The sequence below is a fragment of the Podarcis liolepis genome, assembly GCF_965112155.1.
Source record: "Podarcis liolepis genome assembly, chromosome: 9".
Lineage (NCBI taxonomy): Eukaryota > Metazoa > Chordata > Lepidosauria > Squamata > Lacertidae > Podarcis > Podarcis liolepis.
The window spans coordinates 11,217,574-11,240,098 of record NC_139564.1 but is presented as its reverse complement, the minus strand read 5'-3'; the positions used below and the strand labels follow the sequence as shown (position 1 = coordinate 11,240,098).

The following is a 22,525-nucleotide window of genomic DNA, read 5'->3' as shown; positions in this document are numbered from 1 at the left end:
TCTTAGCAGCTAGCATTGGCCTAGGAATTCATGCAGGATGAGGGCGTTTAGACCAGTGTTTCCCAACCGGTGTTCCGCGGCACACTAGTGTGCCGTGAGACGTTGGCTGGTGTGCCGTGGGAGGGAGGCGGGCGAGTCGGGTGGTGAGAGGCGGCGGCGGTGAGGATCCGCGTCGAGCCGGGGGCGGCTCCGCGGTGGTGGTGCCGAGGTTTCTCTCTCCATTCTCCCCTCACACACACACACATGAAATAACACAGGATCAGCTGACAGGACCCAGCCAATGGGGCGGCGGCGGGGCAGCGCGTGCAAAAGGGAGGAGCGCGAGACAGCGGACGAGGAGGAGGCCGGCATGTCCGGGCAGCAGCAGCAACAACAGCAGCAGCAACTCCCGGCGACGGCTCCTCAAGCCCCGGGCAACCCTACTCCCTCACCGGCCTCGGCCGCTCTCCTGCTCCACCCGCCGCCGCCTCCCCCGCCGCCGCCGGCCACCTCGCCCCCGCCGCCGCCCCCTCCTCCACCCGCTATCGCCGCCGCCACCACAACAGCCGCCGCCGCCTCAGCTGCTGCCGTCCCTCAGTCCCTCGCTTTGCTGCCTCCTCCCCCCCCACCCCCAAAGCTTGGAGGTTCCCCGGCAAGGGGGAGGGAAAAAAATTGAAAACTTTCACTTTCGTGCGTCCCTCCCGGCGTGACGCTGCGCGCTGACGTCACGGGGCTGTAATGGTGGTGTGCCGCGAGATTTTTTCATCAAACAAGTGTGCCTTTGCCCAAAAAAGGTTGGGAAACACTGGTTTAGACAGACACTTGTGTGAAATCTCTCATGGTAACGTGTCCATGTGCTAAGTTAAGAAACAAAAAGACAGACCAACTGATGAGGTCATGACAGAATCTAGTGGGTTTTTTAAACAAACAAACAAACAAACAAACATGTTTTTGGAATGATGCAATCAATTCTTATGTTGATTACACAAATGACTGGAGTAACAAGGGAAAGGAGTGATTTTACATTCCTTGGCTTGGGGGTCACATAACTCCATACCCTCTAACATTTGGATGTCCTAAAGAAGAGCAGGACATTCAAGGATCAAATCAGAATCCAGAACAGCTTCTGTAAATCTCCTTCGAAGACATACACACACACAAATTGAACAATGACTGTTCATTTATAGTCAAAGGCAATAGGGCAGTACAACTGCTCATATGAACTGAGAGAGGTGCGGCTATGCAAGACATTTTCATAAAACAATTGGCTCCCCAAATATCAGGCTGGACTCTCAACAAAACTTTTAAAATACATCTTATTGCCAATTCCTTATGCCCTGACAGGAGAACAGTTGGGAGGTCTTGCACTGCCGCAAGGCCCCTGTACACAGATTAGGACGCTGTCACAGATTTGCTTCTGTAAAAGGGTTTTGTACAGAGAGAAGGATAGACATTTGTGCAACACTCAAGTTAGCTGGACTTCTGCCTTTCTTCTTCTTCATCATCATCGCTGTCATCGTCTTTCACCTTCTCTTCCGCTTTCTCTTTCACTTTCTCTTTCACAGTTCTTTTGGGGAGAAAGCGCTCGACTTTTAAATCCAAGCTTTCGCTTGTTGAACTGCAAATGCTCAAGTGTGTCACAAACGGGCCTAGAAAAAAAAGGAAAGGGGGAGGAAAAACCCAGCTTATCACTTTGGTGCTCTTGCTGACAAGCCAAACAGCATGCGCTGCGAGATCTGGAACACTGATCACACTGTCCTCAAGTTATTAAAAGTGTTGTAGAAAATAGTACAGGGCCAGGCCTAGCCAAAAGTAAAGCACTTTTAAGGCTCTTAAATTTCAATGTGAGAGATTTAGGAATGTACTAAACTTGCCTATGGAAAATGGACATCATGTATCTGTTCTCAGCTTTGGCTGAGAAACTTAGCTTTGACCTAAATGCTGTAATGAAATGTGTAAAAATAAAAGTTTGCTGCCGTCAACCGAATTGATATCTGATAGATTGAGCTCTTTCACCTCCACATCTGGTGACAAGAGAAGCCCCTGCTTTCATGCTGGGATTGTGAATGTGGCAATCTGTATTACTTCTGTAAACACGGTTATTTACAGTATCTAGGGGCAAACCTTGGCTTTCAATTTGATTGTTGAGCTGGTGTTGTGGAGCAGATTAAGAGTGTGAGCTGGAAAGTCCCACAATTTCAAAGCTTAGCTCAAGAGAAAAAGGGAAGCAGCAGCAGGAGACACAATTTCTGTGGGGCACTGAAAATGGATTAAAAACACACTTGTGTTGGGGCGCAGTGTTCTGCAGTCTGAAAAGGAGAGTAGTTGCTCAAACTATCCATCTGCAACAGGGGTAGTTAACCTGTGAGGCAGGGCGAACAGAGAACCAGATCGGGCCCACAAAAGCTTTTCGAAGTGGCCTGCCAGCCCACAGCTTCCTGCCCATAGCAAGTTAGGAGGAAAGCCTCTTCCACACTCCCCATGCAAATTAATGGAGAGATTGTGCTTACCATTAACTTGCACCCACAACAATGCTGGGGATGGGATTATACCCACTCAACCGCCAAAAGGCCCTGTTACACCAAGGATCTCTGATTGATGGGAGTGGATAGGCTTCTCCCCCCCACACCAGCTATTTTCAGGGCTGCAACCTCTTGCATCTCTCTATTCCTCCCCCCCCCCCACCTTCCGCCCCCACCAAGTTAATGGCATGCAGCCTTGAAAGTCTGGCGCACCTTGAATGTAGCCCTCAGGATGAAAAAGGTCCAGCACCGAGGGCCTTCTGGCGGTTCCCTCACTGAGAGAAGCCAAGTTACAGGGAACCAGGCCTTCTCGGTAGTGGCACCCGCCCTGTGGAACGCCCTCCCACCAGATGTCAAAGAGAACAACAACTACCAGACTTTTAGATGACATCTGAAGGCAGCCCTGTTTAGGGAAGCGTTACTTTATTTTAATATTGTGTTGGAAGCCGCCCAGAGTGGCTGGGGAAACCCAGCCAGATAGGCGGGGTATAAATAATAAATATTATTATTATTATTATTATTATTATTATTATTATTATTACCCCTGAGCTGCAATATGGGGGGAGAAATTCTCACCGGCCTTTCAACGTTATTGCTGTTTGATATTCTCTCTCTGTGTGTGAGAGAATTATTTGTTCCAGAAACAGAGAGGAACAGAGGATAAGTTTCAAGAAGCAGCAGAAGGCCGAGATTGTTTTGTCTATGCAAGGACTTTTTCTGCGAGGACTGTTCCTTGGAAATGTGCAGCGTGACAGGAAGCGCTGATAACAACAGTTCTGTGTAACTTGTTGTGAGTCTCTTGCTTGCAGTGAGAGAAGAAGAGAGTTAGACCCTGACCACGTCAGGGGTGAATGTCTGTATATATTTGCTACCAATATGCTTTAATGCCTGTCAAGTAAACCTCTACACTTGACTGAATCTTTATGGCGTCCATGAGTGTTTATCGCCTACTGTGTGTACCTTCAACCCGGAAGACGCTTCCAAGGAAGAAGATGCATTGAGATGCAACTCTGCTGAGGATAAATCCTGGCACACACAGGCAGTGAAAGTGATGCCGGACCCAGCCCTTCTAAATCATCCATCAGAGGTTGATGGATTGATCCAACAATTGCAAATATCCCTGAGATGACGTGCATGGAGTGCTCTGAGCACTCTTTAAAAGGTAAACGTACCCCCTGACCATTAGGTCTAGTCGTGGCCAACTTTGGGGTTGTGGAGCTCATCTCACTTTACTGGCCGAGGGAGCCAGTGTACAGTTTCCAGGTCATGTGACCAGCATGACTAAGCCGCTTCTGGTGAACCAGAACAGCACACAGAAACGCTGTTTACCTTCCCGCCGCAGCGGTAGCTATTTATCTACTTGCACTGGTGTGCTTTCGAACTGCTAGGTTGGCAGGAGCAGGGACCGAGCAACCCGGGGAGTTCACCCCGTCGCGGGGATTCGAACCTGAGCACTCATTACTGCCATGTTAATGTTTATTATGTGACTTCTACTCAAGGAGGTGTAAGGCTTAACACAAGCAGAGAACAGAATGGCTGCCAGTCCCTGCCTGGGTTATCTTTATTCTTGGTGCCTATCCTGTATTAGCTGGAGAAGGGCAAAGGAACAGCAGGCAGAAATCTCCAGGACAATGGAGTATAGAGGCCCCGTATAAATGTCACACCCAACCATGGATTTTGTTACGTGCAAGAGCCTAGAGCTTGCACCCTCCTTCTCCTCTCTGTGCACGGCAGGAAGAAGAAGAAGAGTTTGGATTTGATATCCCGCTTTATCACTCCCCTTCAGGAGTCTCAAAGCGGCTAACATTCTCCTTTCCCTTCCTCCCCCACAACAAACACTCTGTGAGGTGAGTGGGGCTGAGAGACTTCAAAGAAGTGTGACTGGCCCAAGGTCACCCAGCAGCTGCATGTGGAGGAACGGAGACGTGAACCCGGTTCCCCAGATTACGAGACTACCGCTCTTAACCACTACACCACACTGGCTCCCATGTGGAGGAGCCCAGGAGGAGCCATGACTGTTCGTATTTTAGAATAAACTGTTTGTTGTCGTGTCTGAACTCGGCAAAAATAGTGGTTTGTTCAAACCACAGTTTCTTAACAGGCCAGGATACCAAACCATTCTCCCTTGGTGCACGATGGTTTGAACAAACCACCCTTTGCCAAGTTCAGACGAACAAAAAAATAATAATTGTGGTTTCTTCTAAGACGCGAACAGAAGTTTTAAATCTCTTTCCTTTGAATGCAAGGGGAAGGTGGGAGACCAGGCTCCAGCGGATTCCTGGACAGATCAATGCCTCCTGGTTGGTTGCTCCCTCTGAACTGGGTCAAAGGTTATGCTGGTTGAAAATTTTAGAGCTGCTACTGGGTCCCAGGACCACCCAGCTTTCTCACATGAGGCCAATGAGAAGGTATTTGCTAAGGCAGCCAAGTGGAGGTTGCCGCTCTAGTCGTTACAGGCAGTGAAGAGGGTGCAAGGGCTGAATGACAACCATCCAATTAGCATTTATATAGTGTTTCTCGTTTCATCCAGTACAGTGACTTTAAAGTCCCATATTGCAGGTGTGTGCAAGGGCACCCCCTCTAAATTCATAGCCAAGCTGAGGTTGGAACTGGGGATTCCAGCCTAAAGTGTATGTCCTTAACTGCGAACACCACCCCTTTTTAAAAGGACTTCCCTAAGGCAAAACCAAACTGCTTAAATCATAGAAGAGTTGGAAGGGACTCTGAGGATCATTGCAGGAATATGCAGCTGTCCCATACAAGGACTGAATATACAGTGGTGCCTCGCAAGACGAAAAGAATCCGTTCTGTGATTCTCTTCGTCTAGCGGTTTTTTCGTCTTGTGAAGCAAGCCCATTGAAGGATTAGCGGATTAGTGCTATTAGCGGCTTTTAGCGGCTTATCAGCTTATCGGATCAGCTGATAAGCGGCTTAGCAGCTTAGAAAAAGGGGGGGGGGAACCCCGCAGGAACTCGCAAGACATTTTCGTCTTGCGAAGCAAGCCCATAGGAGATTTGTTTTGCGAAGCACCTCCAAAACGGAAAACTCTTTCGTCTAGCGAGTTTTCCGTCTTGCGGGGCACCACTGTATATCAACACTTGCAGATTTAGGGACATACCCCACCTTAAACTTTTCAGATAATAATTCGTTCTTTTTTAAAAAAACAGACCAATATCAAAATTTGCACTGGGATTCCATAGGAATCTGCAAAAAGATGGTGTTTGATGTTTCAAAAGCTTCCAGGATTAGGCTGGAGCCAGGAAAACGTCACACACCATTCCAAGAGGATGAGAAAATAGCTTCCAAAAGCTTCCCTCTGAAAGGAAAGAAGCAGGCATACTACTGTTAATGATATCCTTTAAGTACATCCCTCTTGACATAGCGCTGCCTGTTAAGTGTTCCTTATTGCTGGGCTTGTCTGCGTGGGTTTTTAAAATAATAATAATAATAAAGTCATTTCCCCTCCTCAATGGTAGAAAGGTGCTCCCTTTATTCATCTGTGTAATATAATTAGCTTTTAGTGTCAATTAAGGGACTAAAAGAGAAGAGCAGCTTACCATAGCTCAAAGGTTTGTATTTACAAACGTCTTTAATAACCGCGTCCAGATTGGCAACGATCTGATCATTAGGCATATCCAGCTGAAAGAAGTTAATGCAAAATTAATGAAGCAGAAAACATTAAACGCTCCCGGATTAATAAAAACTGCAGCGGCTGGGGTAAATATTTAATCAGAGTTCTGGGCTTTTGTTTTTTTAATAAAAAAGGGGGGGACATTTTCCTCTCTATTAAAGATGCAAAGTGCCATAAATGCCATTAGCGTCATTAGCTTAAAGATATTCTGCTGTGAAAAAAAGAGAGATATCTGTACTCCAACTCAACCACTGTAAATATATAGGTGTATATACCACCTGCTTAGGCTGCCTGCTATGGGATTGACTCTCAATATGTAAGTCCTCAGATAAAATCAAATCTGTAAGGTTTAATATGCAGCAAGCTGCCTGGGAGCCTAGGGGAAACATCATCTCCTTGGGAGTAAAGGGGAGGAGAGGAAGGAAACTGGTCAGACAGAAGCTGTGGTCCTAAGTAAATCAATCTATCAGTCTTAGTTAAAATATGGATTGAGAGAAAATTACATACTGCACAAAGATCAGCCATGGATTGTAAAATTCTCATCTGCAAGCAAAACTGTTTGTGAACATTCCATAGCATCTCATCAACAAAGGGCTGAGGGCTGACTTTGAGCATCAGTGGTGGCGAAACCACCAGCCCTCCAGGTTTTGATGAACTACATCTCCCATCAGCCCCAGCAAGCATGTAGCCAATGGCCTGGGATGACCAGGGTTGTAGTCCCCCACACCTATCTTACACAAATATTGGGGCAGTATTGTTCAGGAAGAGGGTGAGGCTGGCAGTCTGAATTTTCCCTGGGAGACTTTGCAGAGCGGTTTGCAACATGGAAAACACAAAAGCCCACAACACACTTAGCAAACGCAAGCGATACCTCTCCCCCACACAAAGACACTTGAAAAGGCCACGGGCTGTAAGGCTGATTTAGTACAGGAGACTTTCCCAATGTAGAGCAGGGCTTCCCAAATTTGGGTATCCACAGTTGTTTTTTTTGACTACAACTCCCATCATCCCTAGCTAGCAGGACCAGTGGTCAGGGATGATGGGAACTGTAGTCCCCAAAACAGCTGGAGACCCAAGTTTGGGAAACACTGATGTAGAGGAAGAGTGAGGGGAGACCAACAGCATAAGAAGAGCTCTACTGAATTGGGAAAAGGCCTACCTAGTCCAGCATCTCATTCACACAGTGGCCAATTTGATGCCTATGGGAAACCTGAAAGCAGGAGCCTTTTCCCACTGGTGATTCACAGCAACTGGTATTCAAAGTCTCTGACAGTGGAGTGCCTTTAGGGAGTAAATGGGAGATTCTTCATCCTAGCCCAGCCACTAAATAAATATTTCTTCAAAAAAAAAAGTGCTTTCTGGTAGGCACATAGGAGAGTACCCCTGTGCCCTAGGCCACTGAGAAGCAGCAAATAGGGAGAACAGCTCTCTTTCTTCCCTCGCTTCAGACTCACATAAAGGTAAAGGTACCCCTGCCCGTACGGGCCAGTCGTGTCCGACTCTAGGGGTGTGCGCCCATCTCACTTAAGAAGCCGGGGGCCAGCGCTGTCGGGAGACACTTCCGGGTCACGTGGCCAGCGTGACGAAGCTGCTCTGGCGAGCCAGCACCAGCGCAGCACACGGAAACGCCGTTTACCTTCCCGCTAGAAAGCGGTACCTATTTATCTACTTGCACTTTTTAGGGTGCTTTCGAACAGCTAGGTGGGCAGGAGCTGGGACCGCAGACGGGAGCTCACCCCGCCGTGGGGATTTGAACTGCCGACCATGCAATCGGCAAGCTGAGGATTTACCCACAGCGCCACCCGCGTCCCTCACATACGTGGCTACAATGACAATCTCATCTTGGAAACTCTGAAGACTTTCCCGTATCATTCCAACCACAGTGGAACCTCATGTTACGGACGGGATCTGTTCTGGAGGCCCGTCCGCAACATGGAACTGACGCAGGCCGAAGCGCTGTGTCTGCGCATGCGCACATCACGATTTAGCACTTCTGCGCACGCATGCAGCATGATTTAGCGCTTCTGCGCATGTGCGAGCAGCGAAACCTGGAAGTAACCGTTTCCGGTACTTCCGGGTTGCCGTGGGACGCAACACGAAAACACATAACCTGAAGCGGATGCAACGTGAGGTATGACTGTATATTTCAGGCATTCACCAGATCCACAGGTGGCCAAACAGATCTGAACACAAAATAGTTTTTAATATACAGAACGTATATTAGAAACGCAAGCGGCTGACTCTGTCTTCATGTGAGTGGAAGTGCCTCTTCTAAGCTGACGGGCCACAAAGCACCGGTACACTGTCAAACGAAGTATGTTTATTCATGTGTAGCTTTATTAAATTAAAAGGCACATGATTAAAGTCACTAAGATTTCTTTAACTACGTGACAATCCGATTTTTAGAACACATGGTTTTCTGCCAGGTATTACAACTGGCAGTTGCTGAATGTCACCTCGACACTGCATTTCAACGCTATTTTGTACAGTATGTTTTACAGAGGCAAATCCACTCAGATAACTGAGTCACCACCCCCCGCTGCCCAGGGGACTATCCCATAATCTGAGAAATACTGACCTATTCAGTATACAGTTTGTACCCACCCTGGGCTTTTAGGATAGGGCAGGCTATTAATGTATATTATCAAGGGGCTGCTCCTTGCCAATGTGATGTAAATCTTGCTTTCTGGTGTATTCAGAAAGGAAACCTCTTACGTTAGCAGAGGGTAATGATTTGCAGACTTTCCCCCCTAACTGACTGTCCTGTGGGATGACCCATTTCGAAGTGTTCCTGAAATGCAACGGAGAGAGCGAAGAACAAAAGCTGTGTACCTGTGCGTACTTTCGGTAAATGATTAACAACGGCTCGAATTCGGCCGGACAGGCTGCCAAAATCCCTTGTGAAACTTACCATTCCGATGGGAGTGTGGATGAGGTTACCGTTCTCTACTTCGTATTCGTGGCACACTTTAAAGAACTCGAGCATCTGGAGAATGTCGTAACTGAGAGAACCTGGTTCAAAGTGGGAAAAGAGGTGGAGGGAGGTGTCAAGACAAAATGCTGCAGGACAAACAGAGCTGTGTGTCAACAGGCGTTCTTTGGTGAGGCCGAGAAGCGCGTCACACGCCACAGTGGGGACCTGTGTGCAGAGTATCATTGGTAAAGGTAAAGGGACCCCTGACCATTAGGTCGAGTTGTGGCCGACTCTGGGGTTGCGGCGCTCATCTCACTTTATTGGCCAAGGGAGCCGGCGTACAGCTTTTGGGGCATGTGGCCAGCATGACTATACTGCTTCTGGCGAACCAGAGCAGCGCACGGAAACGCCGTTTACCTTCCCGCCGGAGCGGTACCTATTTATCTACTTGTACTTTGACGTGCTTTTGAACTGCTAGGTTGGCAGGAGCAGGGACCGAGCAATGGGAGCTCACCCCGTCGTGGGGATTCGAACCGCCGACCTTCTGATCGGCAAGTCCTAGGCTCTGTGGTTTAGACCACAGCGCCACCCGTGTCCCTTAGAGTATCATTCCCTGGTGCTAAAAGAATGTGAGGAATCCTGTCTGCATGGCAAAGCCTTGCTATGGCCAACATTTGCAAGTTGAGCAGGTTCCCAATCTAGGTAGTAGGGGGAGGAACTGGCAGCCCAACAGCTGACTTCCACGTCTTCTCACCTGATCTCTAGAGGACAAGGGCTCCACTGAGGAAGGGGGGGTATCCTGCACCCCTGATCCCTTTTACAACCACTCCTTGCTCTGCAGGATTCTCTCAGCACCCTTACGCTGCAGCAGCTCATCACCATTAAGGCTTAGGGTTGCATTCGACTAAATCACAGAGCGACTCACAAGTGCAGTGGAAATTCCCCATTCCCACAACGTCCCCTGTGTTAAGCCTTTTGCAGGAAGAGTCCTGTGACTCTTCAAAGGCTTAACAAATGGAGGCCAAGACCTTTAGGCCTTCCAGATCTTGCTGAACTACAACTCCCATGGGTAGGGGTGGTGGGAGTTGCAGTTCTGGAGGGCCACAGATTCCCTGCCCCTGGCCTGCCTCCTGTCGCTGTTACAATTTGTATAATGCCCTTTATCAAAATATCCAGGGCAGTGTACAACCTTAAAAACACATTACAGAACATCAAGGATATGTAAAGAAAAAAGAAGGAACACTTTATCATATGTGATGGGAATGTAAAAAAGTAAAGAACTTCTGGGAAATGATATATAATGAGATGAAAAAGATGTTGAAATATAAATTTTTTAAAAAACCAGAAGCATTTTTCTTGGTATTATAGGTCAGGGTATTAATAGGCAAGATGTTAAATTGTTTTTATATGCAACAACTGCAGCAAGAGTATTGTTAGCCCAGAAATGGAAACAAGAAGAAATTCCGACAAAAGAAGAATGGCAGACAAAATTAATGGACTATGCTGAATTGGACAAAATGACAGAAAGAATTGGAAACCTGTGGGACCAGAGATTTACAGAAGATTGGAAGAATTATATGAATTATTTGAAGAGCAACTGTAATCAACAAATCACACTAGTAGGACTGCAAGAAGTTTTGTAAGGAGAAATATACGAAGTGTTACAAAGTAGAAAAAGATAGAGATATTGGTTATGAGTTTGAAATGTAATAGGGAAGATAAGAAATGCATACTAAGAGATTAGATTGGAAAAATTTCCGACAGGATTGATGGAAGTCCAAAAAAATTGAGTAAGATGTAAAAGTATGTTTAATTACTGTTGAAAATGATATGTTAAAAGACAAATAAAAAAATTGCATAATAAAAAAATAAAAAACAGAACATCAATGATAAGAACATAATAAAAAGCATGCTGACAGACAGCCTAATAAATCGGCCTATTGATGCGGCTTGTGGAACATCATCGGGTGTGTCTGCAGCTGATTTCACGCCCGCTTTACGGGGTGTGTTGAATGTTGAAAATGCTTCCTACAGAAAAACCCCGGACATAATTACTGGAAAGGAAAGTTAAACTCAGGCAAGTGTCTACAGTGTTGTAGCCTTACACAGCATGCTCACTAAAATTTTGACCCTCACCATTTCTGGTCTTGGGGAATCTTTGCTTCAGCATCCCCCTTAGAGGAGTAATCTTGGATGACATTGTCGGCACGCCAACATAAAAATCTGCCTTGATTTCACCATCCAAAATCTGGCGGGGAAGAAGAAAAGATTATTATGATTTGTGCTTATGTCCCTTTTAGAAATTAAGTCTAGCAAAAGTAAATACAGTGGTACCTCGGGTTACATACACTTCAGGTTACAGACGCTTCAGGTTACAGACTCCGCTAACCCAGAAATATTACCTCGGGTTAAGAACTTTGCTTCAGGATGAGAACAGAAATCGTGCTCCGGCGGTGCGGCGGCAGCGGGAGGCCCCATTAGCTAAAGTGGTTCTTCAGGTTAAGAGCAGTTTCAGGTTAAGAATGGACCTCCAGAATGAATTAAGTACTTAACCCGAGGTACCACTGTAATAAAAAAACGAACACCCAGTTTGCCTCCTTACTTCCTTGCTAGGCCTAAGAAGAGCAAGGAGCGGAGGGGAGAAGAGATGTGGTCCTCCAGGGGATTTCAACTCCACCAGCCCCAGCCATCATGGGCAATAGTCAGGGATGATGGGAGCTGTGGCCTAGCAACGTGGGATGGGCCACGAGCTTCTCATCCTTGCACAAAGGTAACAAGGACGAAAATGTGGGAGCTGCATCCTCTTTAAAACAGGATAATGATAGCACCAGGCCATGCACAACAGCCCTTTCCCATGCTAGTTCTGTTTAGCTGCTGTGACTTAGATAGACCTACATTTCCTTCCTTGTTTTTTGCTGCTCCTATATCTATGTCCTTCATGAGACGGTCTCCCAGTGGGGATTCACTTACCCCTCCCATGAAAGCAATGATGCAAATATATTGCTTAAAGTTCAAAGCTTAGCATCAAGGCCAGAAGTCATAACATTCAGAAGCTGACGATAACTTTTTCAACGGCTACAAACGGCAGCAAGAACGTGTTTCTTATACATAAAGTAGTAAGGGTTTGGTCTACTTAATCAGACACACAACAACCCCGTGTTGGAGACAAATATTTAAGGATTTGTCAAGATGGCAATCTAACATATAAGCTTCAACAATACTTAGACAATGCTAGTACAAAAAGGGCATTTATTTTCATTTGAAAGCAGGAGGGCTGCTTTTCTTTGCTTCTGCATAAATGACCACAATGTTCATGATCATTTTGCAGCTGAGGCAAATATTTACTTTGTGCACTCTCAGTTCTAGGACAAAAAAAAAAGTGAAGTGGAACGGCCTCTATTTTCTGTCTCATAATGTGTAGCTTGTAGGGAATATTACAGTACATTCCCACTACAACCAGGGACAGCATTTGCTAAAATCCAAACACAGCAAGTTTCTCCATGTGCAAACTGCAGCACAATTGGCTAAATAATTTTCAAGACATAACAATATCGTAGCATGTCAAGGTCCTACTCTGGCATGAGCCAAAGAGGCTGAAGCAATCTGTATATATAAATATTTTAAATTCTTTTTTTCTTTTTTTTTCTTTTTTGGTTCACAGGAGCCATCCTCATTCTGGAAAAACATCCAACCAAGAAATCAAAAAGCTGAATCTTTTGTTCTAATCTAAGCTCTGAAACAGAAAGATGCAACTATTCAGCTGAGAACACATTTTAATAATAATAATTTTATTATTTTTACTCCGCCCATCGGCCTGGGGTTTCCCCAGCCACTCTGGGTGGCTTCTAGAACATATAAAAACATGGTAAACAAACGTCAAGCATTAACAACTTCCTAATACAGGGCTTCTAATAGATGTCTTCTAAAAGTTGTATAGTTATTGTGCTCGCTTCGGCAGCACATATACTAAAAGTTGTATAGTTATTTATCTGCTTGACATGTGCTGGGAGGGCATTCCACAGGGTGGGTGCCATTGCTGAGTATGTCCTCTGCCTGGTTGCCTTTAACTTCACTCCTCAGAATGCGGGAACCACCAAAAGGCCCTTGGAGGTGGACCTCAGTGTCTGGGCAAATCTTGGGTAACCCGTCCTGACATACATGCATCAATTTGAGCCAATAATTAGAAAATTACAAATATATCTTCATTTCAGTTGGCAGAATCCTTTAAAAGAAACATACGCACATACACATAAAACCCAGAAGGGGTACTTTTTAAGGGAATTTATAACAGTCTGTAAAATTCTGTTCTGCAACAACTTCAGGAGACCCTTGATGCCAATATATCTCTGCACTTATACGGAATCTGAAAATATACTTTAGATTTAGATTCTAACCTTCTGAAGTTGTGGGTTCCTGTTTGCCTTCCTAGTAGCTCCAGAATTCAAGCAGCCTTGAGTGGCACCACAAACAATGATAAGAGTTCCTATACTGGGGGGAAATGTGATCCCCAAAAAAGGAGCAGGAAGTAACATAATACATGTATCTCAGTAGGTTCTGGCAGTGGACTCTTTTGGAGGGCTGCAACCAGGCTGCTTGTAATAATAATACTAATAATACTACTAATAATAATAATTTTACTTATACTCTGCCCATCTGAATGGGTTTCCCCAGTGCTAGTACTCTCCCGCAAGGCAAGACACAAATGATCAAAAGCGAGAAAGATTAAAAGAACTTCTTCTTTAGGTCTTAATTAACGTCATCTGTTAATTACCGGCTTGATTAATTCAGTCCCTCCTGCAAATGTAGCTCCATTTTCTCTTGCTAGGGCAGCTTGCTCTGCATCCTGTAAGGAAACGAAAGTTCAGAATGTAGACAATAGGAGCACTAGATATTTTCCCCATACAGCTGGTGTTTCTTCAAGGCTTTCTTAGGCAGGCGAAGGTGCTGCTAGGTAGGAAATGCAGACCCCCTCCCCTCTGGCCAAGTTATAGGTGTGTTTTGACTGGGTGACCCCAATGAGTGCACCAGAAGTTGGATGGGCACAATGGGCACGGCCATGATCTCTTGAGGTATCAGCTAACCAGTTAGAAATCTTGAGAATGCATTAATGCTTTAAAAAGTGCCTTGGATGTCAAGACAAAGGCCAAGTTAATCGATCATATTTTGCAGGAATCACAGCACCCAACAGAACCAGAATGATCTGCAGGCTATTTGACAGGTCCACCAGCAGGCTGTGGTTTTCCTTCTGCCCAGCACCACTTAATAGGGCCATTGTAAGGGGTTATGGATGGGACGCGGGTGGCGCTGTGGGTTAAACCACAGAGCCTAGGACTTGCTGATCAGAAGGTCAGCGGTTTGAATCCCCACAACAGGGTGAGCTCCTGTTGCTCGGTCCCTGCTCCTGCCAACCTAGCAGTTTGAAAGCATGTCAAAGTGCAAGTAGATAAATAGGTACCGCTCCGGCGGGAAGGTTAACGGCGTTTCCATGCGCTGCTCTGGTTCGCCAGAAGCGGCTCAGTCATGCTGGCCACATGACCCGGAAGCTGTACGCAGGCTCCCTCAGCCAATAAAGCGAGATGAGCGTTGCAACCCCAGAGTCGGTCACGACTGGACCTAATGGTCAGGGGTCCCTTTACCTTTAAGGGGTTATGGATGTGAAGTACTTTAACATTCTCTGATATCACTTCACCCATTCCAAGATCAAGCTCTGGCTCAAGTGTTCTCAGAAACATCATAATCTAGTTACAGATAGGTAGCCGTGTTGGTCTGCCATAGTCAAAATAAAAAAATTCCTTCCAGTAGCACCTTAAAGACCAACTAAGTTAGTTCTTGGTATGAGCTTTCGTGTGTATGCACACTTCTTCAGATACACTGAGCCAGGATTTTTTTTATTTTGATCATAATCTAGAACACTGTACCAAACGCACACCACGGAGAATAAAATATACATTTAGAAAACCTTCCGGATATATCCAAAAAGGGTGAGATATCTGCTAGATTCTTCAAGAGTGGCATCGAGGTCACTGCCTCAAAACACTTGCCTGACTAACCTATACATACAGGCTCAAGGAGGCATTGCAGCAACATGCTGTAACTCACCGCTGTGAATACTACGACCTTATGGATGTCATCTGTGAAAAGGTGAGGCAGACGAACCGTACCAACGAATGGTTCCAAAGGTTTCTGAAAGGTGCCAAAGCAAAATTGAAAAGCCTCACATTATTGAATTCAGCAAAATAAATTTACTTAATTGACAAAGGCAAGTTGGTCAAAATTTAGATATGTGCTCTGTATTTCTTTTCACATGCACAGAAACCACATTAAGATTTTTAAAACTATTTAAAATATACACAAAAATGCATGATAGTCAAGGTCCAAATAACTGTTCAACTACCTTCTATGAGCCAAAGGAAGCCCCTGAAAATACCCCTATAATCTTCTTCAAAGATCATCACCACAAGCCAAACATTCTGCGGTGTGTTGCAGAAAATATCCTGGATGACTAGAGGCTTCCACCTCGTCTTTGCTTCCCCTTCCGTTAGCATTTTTGCATCGATAATTGCATTGACACAAATTTAGAGAAAGGTCTCCCCAGTGGAATGAAGGCCCAGGGCAGAGAGGGGCAGAACTCGCAATTCAGTGCAAGCTTATAAAATACAAGTGAAGATATTTCAGCTAATCAAAACTTTATTAGCAAAGCCAACAGGCCACAGCTGTACAAGAGTTAAAAGTGAGAATGGGGATAAAAGGAAGAAAAGAACAGGCAAAAGGAGGTCCGTCGGGTAAACAGGTCTGTCACTCAGATGGTGGCCCTCAATTTCGCAGCTCTCTCGATGTACCTCGCGACCTTCTCTGTTATCTGACTATCCGTATCAGATAATAGAAAATACAGTGTAATGTCTGGTGAACGGCCGGGGTTGGAGAGAATGAGTGGAGTAATAATCTCATTCCTTAGGTCTTTGTAAAGGGGGCAAGAAAGAAGGACGTGGGACACTGTTTCCGTGTTACCATCTCCACATGGGCAGAGTCGTTTTTCAAATGGAGTCTTTTGGTAACGCCCTTCGAGTACAGCAGAGGGAAGAACATCCCATCTAGCCAATGTAAAGGCACGTCTGTATTTTGGGATGGTTAGTTTAGACAAATATGAGGCTGGAGAGTCAAAATGAGAAGGAGGAAAGTAGGTATACCATGGGCACAGTTTCTTTAAGATAGTCAGGTTGTTTTGTCGTTCAATGTCTTTCAGGCGCTGGCCTATTAGACTCTTTGCTTTAATGAGGCCCATTGATAGTAGGGACTGTGAGTGCAGACCGCATGTAAGGAGTTTTTGATGCACAGTTTTAAACCACTTGCTTTTGTGAGGGTCTTGCATTACTAACGGCAGTAGACCAGGAGGATTCAGATTAAGACGAAGCCAATAATTAAATGTTCTCTGCCAGGTCCGCGTTTCCACAGATGGAAGGCAGGCCTCGAGTCGTAATGCTGCGTTTGGAACACAGGAGGGGACACCGAGTATCTGCCTTAGAAATTTGGACTGGACAGTTTCAGCTAAATGTTTTGGGAGCCCTTCTTCGGGCATCATATCTGAATGAGCAACCTCTGAAAAATTGCGCTGAATGTTTTAAAAAACAAACTAACTTTCAAAGTCCCAGAAATAACTTCAGTTTGGCCACCAATACTTGCAAACTATGGGCCTTTTCCAGCATACCTTCTTCTCCATTGCCATGTCCAGGGTCATATCGATGTAAACGGGCTGCTTGGGGGAAGTGAAGTCCAGTTGCTGAAACGTCTTCAGCATCTCTAAAGCCACTTCTGCCTCATAAACTGGCCTTTGATAGCACCACGTCAAATAAACATCGTCCTTTGGCTCACTTGGCAAGGGAAAGGTGTAAGGGTTCTTTTTTTTCTTGGGCTCTGATTCTGCGGCCTTCTTTTTGGGGTCCCTTCTGGGTTTTTTCTCTTTTCTTTAAGGAAATGGAAGTGATAAATAAAACAGCCCAGCTCAATACTCTTACTATAAAAACACTTCTGAAGAAGTGTGCATGCACACGAAAGCTCATACCAAGAACTAACTTAGTTGGTCTTTAAGGTGCTACTGGAAGGAATTTTTTTATTTTGACTATGGCAGACCAACACGGCTGCCTATCTGTTATAAAAACACATGTTTCTGATGTCTGGAAGTTGGAACTAAAAGAGGAGAGCTGCCTCAATCTGTGGCAAAACAGAGGAAAACATTTCAAGGTGCCACAGGAGGCTGATTTGTTTTAGAAAACTGCCTACCAGGTTTTGAACTCACTGCTTTCCCTCCCCCTTGGATACTTTTAAAAAAAAAATATTTTCCCAAGATAATAGGTACAGGTTCATTTTACACCTGGAAATAAAACCAATTGTCTAGCACAGGGGTAGGCAACCTAAGGCCCGGGAGCCGGATGCGGCCCAATCGCCTTCTCAATCTGGCCCATGGATGGTCCGGGAATCAGTGTGTTTTTACATGAGTAGAATGTGTCCTTTTATTTAAAATGCACCTCTGGGTTATTTGTGGGGCATAGGAATTCGTTCCTTTTATTTTTTCAAAATATAGTCTGGCCCACCACATGGTCTGAGGGACAGTGGACCAGCCCACGGATAAAAAAGGGTGCTGACCCCTGGTCTAGCACTAATCTTCAGCTAGTGGATTGGGGCCCGCAAATGTGTCACATCATTCTCTTATTTTGTTGAGAAGAAAATCTATATCCTACCTTGTTCTGCAATGTAATAAGGACCCTAACTACAATACAAACAAAACAACAATTTAAAAAACAGATATGAAAACAATTTTTAAAAAAAAGTATGGGGAGATCTTGGGGACTGAGCCCTGCCCCAGAAACAGGTTGCCTTTCTGAACTCAGCTACCCGCGACATGCTTGCCTGAACCTATTCAATGTTGCTATGCTATTTATACTTTGATTTCAAGTGTCTTTTATTAGTAAGTTTAAAAGAAATAAAAGTTATTTACTTACTTTGCAGCATAGTGTCTATTGGAAATCAGCAAACTGGCAAAACTGGGAAGCACTGCAGAATGCTGACCAATTCTGGGGAAAATACGGCTAGGGCATTGAGCTGAAACTGTTTAAAGACGGGGGGGGGGGTAGAGAAAAACCATGCTAATGAGAGCCAGGAATCAGAAAAGCTACAAATGAAGTTATGTGACAGAACTGGCATGAATAGGCCTTTGCATTTAGTGATTCCAAGGATATATGATTTCTTACCCTCCTTGCACCATAAGGTCCCACTGCAGGTTATAACAATATAATTACACAATTATAACAACAAATAAAACAATTCCAAACAAAAGTACAATATAGATTAAATGTGACACCAAAAGGCCTATGTAAGGTTCAAGACCGAGCACACTTGAGCTGCCTACGTACTTCTCTCCACCACTAGTTTGGGAAGGAGTGCATACACATTAGTCAGAATTTATATTTATACTGCATCTATCCGGTCATTTCTTACTATATGCTGCATTTTGATGAGCTTTGAAGTAAACTAAGAAAAAGAACAACCTAACTGCATTTTGGGACGCGGGTGGCGCTGTGGGTTAAACCACAGAGCCTAGGACTTGCCAATCAGAAGGTCGGCGGTTCGAATCCCCGCAACGGGGTGAGCTCCCGTTGCTTGGTCCCAGCTTCTGCAAACCTCGCAGTTCGAAAGCACGTCAAAGTGCAAGTAGATAAATAGGTACTGCTCCGGTGGGAAGGTAAACGGCTTTTCCGTGCGCTGCTCTGGTTCGCCAGAAGCAGCTTAGTCATGCTGAACACATGACCCAGAAGTTGTACACCGGCTCCCTCGGCCAATAAAGCAAGACGAGCACCGCAACCCCAGAGTCGGCCACGAATGGACCTAACGGTCAGGGGTCCCTTTACCTTTAACTGCATTTTAAGCTGGTAATATGTACACAGCCTTACTTGGAAGTAAAATTTGTTGAAATCAATGGTCTATGCTTCGACCTAGAGAGATTTCTGGTACAGTTCTCACTTATTTCTCTGGCCTTCACCGCTCCTGACTGCAGATGGGTGCTCACATATCTGAACGTTCATCCATTAAAACATGCCTCCACACAGAAAACGAAATGTCATGTTTGAGGCTTAAGTTAGAACACATTCTTCCCTAGTCTTCTTTCTGAAAGGAACTTTTTGTGTAGAGGAGCATTCAGTCTGCTGCCAGAAATGATAAAGCCAAAAGGCTTATTATTTCACTGAGAGTTAGAATCTTTGGAGAGAATAACTGTTTTTACTCCAGTCATCAAAATCCATTTGGCTGCTTAGATAGAATGAATTGGTCCATCAGTAAGCCAAAATGTGCTATGATATGGGATGTTTTCCAGGTTAAAGAAGTAACTCTAGCACCAGGGAGCTCAACACAACTACCTGAGGGGTGGTTACGTTGAGTACACCTATTAGGAATATGGCATGTAAAATGTGGTATTTAACTCACGCACCATTCTAACTCATGTTTGTATTTTAATGAAACTTATTGATGCTAAAGTTATCAGCCCGAGTTCCTGTGTGGGAGCCTTCCAAGTTCAATGGGAGTTATGGGCCACCACACATAAAAATCATGATTGGTTCACCAACTTTAGTCCTTTTAAATAAGTGACTAAACACAGTGTGCAGCACTTAACACTACCACCCATATGGTATAATGCCGCCATAGGGTTCTCAAGAACAAACTACAGTACATTAATAGTACATTCCTTTAATTTAGGGAAGAGAAACCAAAACCTGGCTCTGGAAAAAGAAGAAAAATCCCAGCAAAACAAAGAGCATCTCATTACGTATTTTTATGTTGTGAACCTCCTTGTGATCTCCGGTTGAGTGGCAGTATGCAAATTTAATAAATGAAATGAAAATTCCATTACTATACTGATCCTTACACACGTCTTTCCCTACAAGCCTTTCATAAACTTTTGCATGCTTTAAAGCAGTGTGGCAAACCTTTCTTTCGTTTCACTGTTTTCTCTTATTGTAAACTACTTCGAGGTTTGTTTGTTTGTCAATCAAGCGGTGTATAAATCTGATCAAGTAAAATAAATGTATTCAATTTTTAATGATTTTCAATTTTATACATTGCAATAATTCTACAATCATTTCAACATTTCAAAACTCGACTTCCTTCCCCCTCTTTCTAAAGTTCCTTAAATTTATTTATTTTTATATTTTCTGCGCATCCCGATTAACTTAATTTGCTCATTTGTTCACCTGCTTTAAATATACTGTATACTCTTATAAAACTGCAGGTTGTTTCAATAATCCTGCCAATGCTCTTATCTGTTTACAGCTTATTTGTAAATAAATGCAATCCAAGCCCTTATTGCTGGAAATATTTGCTTCTCTGCCGCCTTTTCTGGCAGCCCTGGCAGTGCAATCCTATTATATACGTCTACTTAGAAATAAGTCCCATTTGAGTTCTCTGGGGTTTTGCTTACAAGTGGAGGAGCAGAAGACCCTGCTAACTACGGCGCCTTCTGTCTTAAAACCTCGCAAAAGGGAGACCGAGCACACACAAAAAACCCCAAACAAACCCAAAAACAAAGCACGTTTTCCAGGACCGGGGAAGCGGGGACGCCCCTCTCACCTAAAACCCGCATGCACCGACCTCAATGGGAGCCGGCTCTCGGGAAAAGAGACCCTCAGCCCAAAAATATTTCGAGGAGGGGCTGGGGGGGGGGGGACACAGAAAGCAGCCGCCCCACTTCTCAGCTCTCACCTGTCCTCCAGCAGCATCTCAACACGGGCGCCACCATCTTGCTGGCGGGAGGGAGGAATCCGAAATGTGCAACGGAAAACTGTCCCCGGTTGCCTCGCGAAGCCAGTCAAGGAAGGTTCCGCCCCTAAGGCGAAGGGTTTAAAGTTCCTAGTCTTATTCAATACATTTATATCCCCACCTTTCTCCTCAAGTGGGGATTCAAGGTGGCTTACAAGCATGTGAAGACAAAAATTACAAAAGACAGAGAGATATAAAGGAGCTTAAAAGGTAAAGGGGCCCCTGACCATTAGGTCCAGTTGTGGCTGACTCTGGGGTTGAGGCGCTCATCTCGCTTTATTGGCCGAGGGAGCAAGCGTACAGCTTCCGGGTCATGTGGCCAGCATGACTAAGCTGCTTCTGGGAAACCAGAGCAGTGCACAGAAATGCCGTTTTACCTTCCCACCGGAGTGGTACCTATTTATCTACTTGCACTTTGACGTGCTTTCGAACTGCTAGGTTGGCAGGAGCAGGGACCGAGCAACGGGAGTTCACCCCGTCGCAGGGATTCGAACCGCCGACCATATGATCAGCAAGTCCTAGGCTCTGTGGTTTAACCCACAACGCCACCCAACTTAGTTCAAAGCAATAACCAAAATGCGCCAGGGCACAGAGCAATAATAATGGACCAAATAATGCACCAAACAGTTGATGGTGAGGCCCTGTGTTCATTTATCTGCATCACTTGGGAAGACAGGCGAACTAATGCCAGTGTACTGGAAGAAGCAAAGATAACCAGTGTGGAAGCAATGATTCATCAACTTGGTTGGACTGGTCATGTTGTGCGGATGCCTAATTATCGTCTTCCAATGCAACTACTCTATTCGAAACTTTAAAATGGAAAGCGTAATGCTGGTGGTCAATAACAGAGGTTTAAAGACTGTCTCAAGGCAAATCTAAAAAAAAGGTAGTATAAACACCGACAACTGGGATACACTGGCCTGCAAGCCAGTGTCATGGACTTTGAAGACGCTCAAACTCAGGACGAAAGGGAGCAACGTGCTAAGAGGAAGGCACACTTGGCAAATCCACACCGCGATCAACTCCTGTCCGGAAACCAATGTCCCCACTGTGGAAGGACGTGTGGATCCAGAATTGGCCTCCACAGTCACTTACGGACTCATTGTTAAAACCATGTTTATGGAAGGCAATCTTACTCAGCTACAGGAGATCGCCAAAGAAGAAGAAGCAGCAGCACCATTAAAGCTGGTTTTGACTTTTCTGGAGAAGGAAATTGACAAGGTGAGGAGGTGGGGAGAGCAGCAATGCAACGTTGTCTAGTCTCCTCAGTCGGTAAAGCGTGTAGCTCTTAAATGTAGGTTCGAGCACCACATAGGGCAAAAGATTCCTGCATTGCAGGAGACTGAACTAGTTGACCCTCAAGGCCCCTTCCAACTCTACAGTTTAATGATTCCTCGGAAATACCATCAGAATGGATGCTCCGTTAACAGGTCTGGCCCACCTATGGGGCAAGGTGAAGAGGTTGCCTCAGGTGGCAGGATTCCCTGGCGCAGCAGATCACGGTGTCCATCTTTCTTTCCCCTTCACCTTGTTCCTGATGTAAACGTTCACATCTTTTCAGTGGTGGAAACTATTTTACAATCCCATCAATTTTTTTCAATTACATTTTTTCAGTTAGTGCTAAAATGCTATCCTGGCTATAATAATTATTTTTAACCGGTATTTAAATATTAGTGA

General features: G+C 45.0%; 1 protein-coding gene across 2 annotated transcripts; it reads right to left on the bottom strand.

The window, feature by feature from the left end:
- Nucleotides 1-1,141: 1,141 nt before the first annotated feature.
- On the bottom strand, nucleotides 1,142-20,914 carry MRPL1 (mitochondrial ribosomal protein L1). 2 transcript variants are annotated; one of them, XM_083458967.1, is made up of 9 exons: nucleotides 20,792-20,914; nucleotides 18,043-18,148; nucleotides 16,752-17,007; nucleotides 15,146-15,229; nucleotides 13,818-13,889; nucleotides 11,183-11,294; nucleotides 9,044-9,144; nucleotides 6,059-6,140; nucleotides 1,142-1,628 (listed from the first exon to the last, which is right to left on the bottom strand). In XM_083458967.1, exons 1-9 carry the CDS (start codon nucleotides 20,826-20,828, stop codon nucleotides 1,450-1,452), a joined length of 1,029 nt encoding a protein of 342 aa, XP_083315093.1. In that variant the 5' UTR covers nucleotides 20,829-20,914; the 3' UTR covers nucleotides 1,142-1,449. The 2 variants fall into 2 exon arrangements, with proteins under 2 accessions (XP_083315093.1, XP_083315094.1); XM_083458968.1 differs by having other exon boundaries at nucleotides 20,660-20,837.
- Between the last annotated feature and the right edge of the window lie 1,611 nt (nucleotides 20,915-22,525).

Excerpts from the sequence above, each read along its gene's own strand:
- MRPL1 (XM_083458967.1), bottom strand. The coding sequence starts at position 20,828 with ATGGTGGCGCCCGTGTTGAGATGCTGCTGGAGGACAG. Across the intron at positions 11,295-13,817 it reads GGACTGAATTAATCAAGCCG|ATTTTGGATGGTGAAATCAA; the intron begins GTAATTAACAGA and ends CTTCCCCGCCAG. Across the intron at positions 6,141-9,043 it reads TCCACACTCCCATCGGAATG|CTGGATATGCCTAATGATCA; the intron begins GTAAGTTTCACA and ends AACTTCTTTCAG.